This window comes from Ctenocephalides felis, unplaced genomic scaffold (assembly GCF_003426905.1).
Source record: "Ctenocephalides felis isolate EL2017-DRISC unplaced genomic scaffold, ASM342690v1 CF-g0.4_SCAFFOLD_01492, whole genome shotgun sequence".
NCBI classification, from domain to species: Eukaryota; Metazoa; Arthropoda; class Insecta; order Siphonaptera; family Pulicidae; genus Ctenocephalides; species Ctenocephalides felis.
In genome coordinates this window covers 51,140,853-51,149,343 of record NW_020537646.1, presented here as the reverse complement: position 1 = coordinate 51,149,343, position 8,491 = coordinate 51,140,853, and the positions used below count along the sequence as shown (strand labels likewise).

The window sequence follows — 8,491 nt, the reverse complement described above, 5'->3', positions numbered from 1 at the left end:
ATATGAAAAAGTATTATCAATTATCGTTAATTATAATATCATTTATTAGTTTAGTTTTAGTGATAATATATCGCAATGAATACAATAGGTTACGTTATGTGCTTGAAGTATTAAATTTCTTTGGAAAACCAAATGGAATTGAAAATAACTACTGTAATTTTATTAGAGAATGTAACAATGATAACAAATATAATGTACCCATACCAGCCTGGCAAAATATTGGAGATGCATATATTTACTCAGCATTTTGGGATGAAAGTTCTATTGGAGGTACAGTGCAGGCTTTGGGTATTTCAAAGGAAGTAGCCTTTCCTTTATTCATGTGCAGTATATGGTACACTAATCAAATAAAGCCGGTCAAAGGAAATTCTCCACTCAATTGTTAAGTACATCAAGCAATGAATATAATTATAAATTATATATATTTTCTTGTCGAGTAGACAAATCTTTTGGGTTCCCTTCAATGTCATGTACTATAAAGATTCAAATATAAAATCATCTGGAATTCCGGTCTATTCAAAGAATTTTCTATCTCCTAGCAATAGCATTTTGGCATGCATCAAACCAACTCATAGCACCAGGAATCCAACTGAAACAATTGAATTCTTAAATTTTCATCAAGTACTTGGAATCAAAAATTATATTATATATGACAATGGTATTTTAGTTCCAAGTTTATTAAACCCATTAATTGGTTTAGATATAACTGTTTTACCTTGGAACTTACCATTTTATTTAGAGCAAGAATTAGTGCACCAAATAATAGAAAATGATTGCTTAATGCGCACTAAAAATGCAGTTGAGAAATGTTATTTTAAATTGGAATGAACTCATTGTGCCTAGTGCTGAAACTTCAGTGTCTTCACTTATAAATGCCTATGATCCTTTGCAAAGATTCAAAAAATTTCAATTTTCTGTTCTAGATTTTGCTTAGATTTTCAAGATGAAGAAAATAATCCAAAAACCCAAGTTATATTCCATAAATTACATTACAAAAAAAAGAAGGAGAGTGCCACATTCCTTATTAGATCGAAGTCAATAAATGATGATGAATCACAACAAAAGTTAATTGATTCAGAAATAGCAATTGTACAAAGATATGTGGAATGCTTCAAACATAATATCAGTAACAAACTAGACAGATCATCAATTATATTGAGGTTTAATACAGACTTTGTGAAAACATATTTATACAAACTGTGGATAACTGGTTCTTTATTCAAATAGATAGAAACATTAAGCATAAGTTCCTGATCGTTTTGATGCTAATATAAAAGACTGATCAGTTATCTAATAATGATAACATAGAGCTTTTTGCGCATATTATGTGCCTTGATATATTTTGCTGAAAATGATTTATTTATTTTTGCAATAAATTGAATATTTGAAATAAAATATTATGAATAGTACAAATTGTTTTATTAATATTGATGCATGCAGAAAGAGTTGATGGAAACATATTGAAAGGCACTCTATTGATATAATGAATTGATGTATTAATTAATAAATGTATTAATCCTTAATGAATGAATGATAATGAAATTTGTAAATGATAAATTACTTCTGATAAAATCTTTAATAGATTAATTTACCACATTCATATCACAAATCTTAAATTCAAAACACACATCAAAATTTCCAACGTGGTGCTTATATATAATACCTTTATAACATGTTTAATTATGAATAATATATAAATACTGTAGTTTTTATATTTGTTATCTTCATGTTCAATAATTTTCATTACTGTAAAACATTAAATTACATTATAATAAGTTACAAATTTAAATTTATATCTATATACAAATAAAAGAAAATCTTACTCATTCCAATAAGAATCACTCCCTGCATTATCTAAAGTTTTATCAACAGTGTCTGAATTTGAATTAGAAGTATGCACAGTGCTCGCTGTTGAAGCTTTGTTCTTATTTATTTCTTTTAAATCTCTGAAATTTAAATTTACTTACATAACGAATATTTATTGCAATTTTTCAATTGATAGGCGATAAATCTATGCAAATAATACAAAAAATATTTTTTTCAATGCTTCATGGTTCTTTTATTATATACTTAAAGTTTTTATATAACACATTCTTTGGCAATTTTTTTTTATTATATATTAGGTTATTTTGAAACTTCTTACTTACTCGCCTAAGACATATCCCCTACCAATAGACTCCCAGTATGATTCAGCTTTTTCTAAATTAAATCGTACATGTTGCCGTTCATGAATTATTTCTGGTTCTTGCATGTCACTGTTAAAAATATAAGTAAATCATTCCAAATATTTACAATAAAATGCAAATTTGAATAACAAAACAATTTCCACATTTATATTATATATTTAAACAATGTAAATAAAATTACAATAAAGATAATTTAGCCGTGGTAAATATCAGCAAAGATAAGTTAAATTATATAAAAATGTTTATATAAAGTGTCTATTGCATAGTTTAGATTTAGACTAATTATATTCATATATAAATTTTACTTTAATCTTTGCATAACTGCGGCATTCAATAAACCTGCTTGAGCAACTGTCTCCTCTAAATTCGATAATTCACGACTTGGAAAAGTAGTCAAAAGCGAGAAGTTGGTGTTTTCATATTGTGGCCGAGCTCTAATTTATAGTGGATCGAAAAATATACACAATAAGATGACTAATAGATATCTATAAACATATACTCAAATAAAAATAGAAAATAACAATAACATGTCCTAATTTAGAAAATAATTTTGAAGAATATTGCAAAGAAAAATATTGCAAATTTGGAACAATTGGTCAAATAATAATTTAGATATAAACAGCAGAATAAAAAATAACATTAACAAATGAATACATAATATTTGCTGATTCTTATCAATTCCGTTCCCGTGTATATTAAATAATATTTTACTGGAGTCAGACTCAACACCGTCTTTGATTAAGTGCAATAATATGCTTAAATTACATGATTATTTGTTGTTAAAATCGACACCAATAAAAATATTAAACATTATATTGAAGACTATTATTTTCTCTAGTACAATGATGTAGCAAGTATTGTACAAAAACTCCACGATCACGATATTTTGCCAATATTCACTAAAATTTGACACTATTATATAGATAGTAAATAAAAAGGATACGTTGTGATATATCTTCTCAGATCACCTATTGTGTGAGAGTGATTGAATCGACCAGACAGACGAGAACCATCAGATAATCGAACTTGTATATTTGTGCTTGGAGATGACTCATCTGTGGCCAATCCAGTTACAGCAGCTTGTTCATTGTCTATTGATTAGATTGTTGTTTTCAAATGTTATATTCCAGTAATATTAATAATCATTATGTCAATGAAATACCTTTCTCTGCGGTAGGTGAATTTGTGGGCAATTTAGGCGCTGACACCACATTAGGGGCAGGGCTGTAATATGAATATTTTTTTATCAATAATGATCTAAAAAGAAGTAACCTTGAAACAACACATAGTGCAAACACTTTATATACATATACAGTGGTACCCAGCCTTACAAGCGACTCGTCATACTCACTTTTGCAATACTATAATGAGTTGAAGAAAAAAAAATCTCATTGGATAGTGATAAACTCAAAAACTAGTATGATGATAAATTTGTCATTATTTATTTAGAAATTTGCTATGATTTTGCAGAATATATATTTGATCTTAGCAATAATTGTTTCATTTATTTTTATTATTATTAAAACACTGTGCTAGAACAAATTAATAGCATTTCAATGTATTTATATGAAAAAAAAAAAGATTTGAGATACGAACAATTCGACATGCGAGGTTGCTTATGAATTAAGCTCATAAGGCTGATACCACTGTATATATATTTAATATTATTTTTATCATAAGTGGGAGTAAGTGGTATGATAAATTTATTGTTAAGATTTATTCACAAAACCTTTTTCTTATTTGATCAATTATTTTATTTTTGGTTTATAAAATTCGGAATTTAAAACAACACACATTTAAATTTCAGAAGAGGGATCAAAGCCAGTCTCCTGTTTCTCACATAGAATGAGTCTTCTCTCTCGCTATTCAGTTTTTGGCTGTTATTATTGATAAGAAATCCATAATCCATCTAATAACGAGTCTCTGATGTCTTTATAGCAAACATAATTTATTGCTCATGTGGTACTCTCAGCCATTTAGTGCCTTACATGCCTAATGAGAAATGCTCCATAAATTTCTGTCAAAATTTTATTAATGATAATTCCAAAATTGCGATGAATAACCAATATTCAGATTAGGGCGTACTATTATTTATTAAAGTTATCAACAATGAAGACATCGCATTTTATATTAGCTGAGTGGTCCCATACTGGCCTCTTCACAATAAAACTAATGTTCATATTAATTTCGATTTTCCCAGTTTTGTAAAGAGCCTAAAATACATTTGCAAGCAAGCTCATAAAGTTATATGAGGCCCTTGTAATAGCTGATCCTCAATATTCTAAAATCGGATTTTTTTTTGCGAAAACAAACTTCTCCTTTGGGAAGTTTAAAAAAACAATCTAAACTAATTTTCAACTTTTTACCTTATCATTTACCCAAGATGCCATTCAAAGTATGCCACATACACAAAAATATAATTAGATTTTCACACAAATGTCCATGCTGAACAACACAAACTTTTAGGTTAATTTAGTATGTCCTTATTCATTCAGTAATAAGCACCATGAATCCTTAATCTATGCTTAACTGTGAAATTTAGAGATTTCATATCAAAATGCCCATTAAAAGACATTAAATACAGTACCTGCCAAGAGTGTGACCCTTTCCCGAAAACGCGGCAACTTTGGTTTTGGGTGGAATATATTGTTCATGTCGATGATCTTCTAAGTCTAAATGTACCTCCGCACCATGTGCCTCTTGAATCAGTTCAGGAGGAATCTCTCTTAAAGTGAAAATAAAAGAGCTATATAAATAACTATCTATGGACATAATTAGCTTCTCATGAGAAGATATGGTATAAAATTTCATTCATGTCATGGTGCATTAGATCTTGAAAAATAAGTTAGTAAGTCTTAATAAACATTAATATTCAAATTTTTTAGACCTAACTGTCCTAATTATTACCTTGATTTATTATATCATAAAATTTCACACACAACTTTCTTATTGCAATCAAAATTCTAATATATTTACATTGTGATACTACCTCAACACATCAACAACCTTGAAACAATTTTGTAGAATTGAGTAACTTCGAATGTAGTCATTTTTAAAAATAAAACTATTTTCTTCAATCTAGATCTATTTGCACATGTATCACCAATTTTGAAATGCACATATTATAATTTAAATGCTTTTTCGAAAAGACAAAAGAAAGTATAAACTAGTGATTGCAAATTAAAAAAAAATTTTTTTTCAATTCCCAAAAGCTAATCATTACTTCACATTGTCAACAAAACAAAATGTTTTTTGAATTAGATGATTAGTATTTCTCTTGATAACTGCTATTTTTTACACTTTTTGCTCCGTATCTCCAAAACAGTGGTAACTGCCTTAGCAAAAAACAAATTAGCACATCTTCCCATCAATAAAAGCCATTCAATTTTTTTTAATCATTCTAATCGGATGCCCGATTTTCGCAAAGACCGAGTTTCTTTTTCCTCTACTTTTTGCTCTGTATTGCCAAAACGGCTAAAACTGCCATTGCCAAAAACTAATCAACACGTCTCCCTATCAATCAAAATCGAATGTTTTTTTAATAATTCAAATCGGCTGATGTGTTCTCCTGAAAACAGGGCCGAAAAATTGTATTCACATACACACAAATACATAAATACTCACCACGCATCAATTTCGGTTTTTTGATTATTACTATAACTTACCCCACAAAAAGTTTATGAAGTTTTCAAATAATTTAAGTAAACATCAGTAAATATTTATTGATTAATGGAAGACCTAACAAATCAATCTATACATTTAGAAACATTTTTCGAACAGTTTGCGAATTTTCGAAATCAGATTAGAATTTCATGAGTAAATTAGAAGAAATAAAAAATGTAGATAGAATAATAACTGCTTGCAAACATATTTCAATATAATTGAAATTTCTAAAAATTAAAAATATTTAAAATTATGGTACTGAAAATTTTGGTCAAGCCTGGAGTTCTCAAAAATACTTGATACTTTCTGATCTAATAGTAGATATGATAAAATCAACTTTAACAAACTTTGGTTAAAAGATATTTACCCCTTTTTGATATGATCTAAAAATTCGCCGTTTTCAGGATCACTGTACATGCGCATAGGACCATCGCCAAGTGTGAAACCATCTCTCCATAATTTCAGAACTACAGTTGTAGGTTCATTGTTTTCTGTTTTTGGAGTTGATACAGCAGTACTATCTTCGGGAGTTTGACCTAATCTATAACCCACTCCTTGAAAAGTTCTTGGTGTAGATGACGAAGTTGAATGCTGAGGATCTAACACTTCACTAGCATGCCTTTAAAAGAAGAAAATGATGCACACATTTTAAACAAAAAACAAACAATTAAAATGTAATTGCTTAATTTGCAATAATGCAAATGCAATATTAATTAATATGTGAATTGAGCAGGTTCTGTGCAAATATTAAACATTTTTAAAATTGATTACTTTGTTCAAAAGACACAATTTTAACTGTATAATAGTTCAAGTTTTGCTCAGAAATTTGAATATTTACATTGACATTTTACTTAATATATTTCCATATACATTAATACTAACTAATGTTGTAAATCAATAACAATGGAGATAAATATTCAAATTTAATATAACTTACTCTTGCACAGCTTTGAACATATCAGCTACGATATCTCGTTTCTTAGGTGGGCCAAGTATTTGTTGTCCTGAATTTCTAGAACCACCGGCATAAAATGCTTGACCTTCCTCTTCATCAGAAGAAACTTGAGATTGTTGTAGTGACTGCACAGTTGCAAATCTATAAAACATAAACAATATAACTGAGAACTTTGATGTTTAAAATTTATAATAACATATATTTTTGCTTGTATGATTAACACTTTAATCAATTTTTATAACGCCAATGAAATATTATATATCACAACCATAAAAATATCTAAGAGAAATAATTTGACTCTTAGCCTAAATTCAAACTATTTTCAAAATATATATTGCTATTGCAGTACCTGGAATTGTTTCTGGAATTAGGCTTGGACGTCTGCCTTGATTGTGGAGGTTGTGTCACCTCAGCAGATTCACTTTGTGGAGGAGAGTTAGTATCATCTTCAACGTTGCCGTCTTCATCATCTCCTCCATGTTCATAAAAACTAGCTAGGGCAACCTACAACAATAGAACTCATCAGTAACTAAACATACATAACCAGCAAAAATTTACTCTCGAACCTCAAGTTGCCAGGCTGCTGACTCTAGATGAAATTTTGCACGTTCTTTAGAAACTCCAGTTATCGCTTCAAATTGATTGATTTTCTCTTCATTCTCCATATTACAATTTATATATTAAAAATTTATAACATAAATAATTTTTGGAAATTTAACTGTCAAAAGTCAAAACTGAATCATTGATGTTGCTCAGTCATGAACGTCATTCTACAACTTCAACTTCAATGCATTTACAAAGAAGCCGGTGAAAAGAGGTGACTACAAGAGCGACGCCATAGTATCGACATTTGTGCCATTTTGAGATTGCGAAAAACGCTCGGGAACGGGCAAGCTCTCCTCTAGCGGATTTTAAGTGCAACTTGGAGCCCAACAAATATGGCGGATGACACATTTATGAGTTGAATTTGCTGTCAACTAATATTTGTTTTGATGTTAAACGTGCATTTTTAGGTTAGACGTTTCATATTTCTTACATATTTTCATCATTTATTTTTTATGATTTTACAATAACAGAGGTAAGAATAATGAAATTCAAAATATAAATTTTGTTTGCTACTACCAATATGCATACTATTTACAGTCAGGAAGGATATTCAATCAGAAAAATATGAAGAAAGTTCAAAGTTTGAAGAGGCTTTAGTAAATTAAATCAATATTTGCTTAAATGATCATATTTAAATGCATAAAAGTATTATTAAAAATCCATTTGCGAGTTTGATTCTAAGGAAACACAAATTATAAAAGTTAGAAATTAGTTATATTGCTTTAGGTTTTACTTTTCAGATTCATTCGTTGGTAGTTTCCAGGGTATTTGAAAGTAGGTTCTTATTTATTGCACTCCAGATGGCTTTATTTCATTTGTTAATAATGTGGGCTTAGGCCGAATTACTCCTACCCAAATTAATGTACTCTCGGGCGTGATAAAAAGAAAGTAAAATCTGGAGGTGCTGTATTAACTGACAAAGGTAAATTCATGAGTAAAAAAGAAGAGTTTTTAATTGTACTTCATGGTCAGGATTTTCATCAATATGGACTGAGTTAGACTAATAAATATAGCAGTACGCTATTTGTTTAAAATTAAATTTAAAATGGATTACTTTCACCAGAAGATATTAATTAAACTC

General features: G+C 28.8%; 1 protein-coding gene across 1 annotated transcript; it reads right to left on the bottom strand.

The window, feature by feature from the left end:
- Positions 1–1,724: 1,724 nt before the first annotated feature.
- LOC113370228 (NSFL1 cofactor p47-like) lies at positions 1,725–7,539 on the bottom strand. Its single transcript, XM_026610901.1, has 11 exons — positions 7,371–7,539; positions 7,154–7,308; positions 6,787–6,945; positions 6,217–6,468; positions 4,774–4,911; positions 3,349–3,410; positions 3,130–3,277; positions 2,492–2,620; positions 2,148–2,255; positions 1,824–1,946; positions 1,725–1,746 (listed from the first exon to the last, which is right to left on the bottom strand). The coding sequence occupies exons 1-11, from the start codon at positions 7,467–7,469 to the stop codon at positions 1,731–1,733; spliced, it is 1,389 nt and encodes a 462-aa protein (XP_026466686.1). The 5' UTR covers positions 7,470–7,539; the 3' UTR covers positions 1,725–1,730.
- Between the last annotated feature and the right edge of the window lie 952 nt (positions 7,540–8,491).

Coding starts and splice junctions, on each gene's coding strand:
- LOC113370228 (XM_026610901.1), bottom strand. CDS start 7,469: ATGGAGAATGAAGAGAAAATCAATCAATTTGAAGCGATAACTGGAGTT. Junction 6,946..7,153: donor AATTCCAGAAACAATTCCAG/GTACTGCAATAG, acceptor TATGTTTTATAG/ATTTGCAACTGTGCAGTCAC. Junction 3,411..4,773: donor AAGGGTCACACTCTTGGCAG/GTACTGTATTTA, acceptor TTCATATTACAG/CCCTGCCCCTAATGTGGTGT.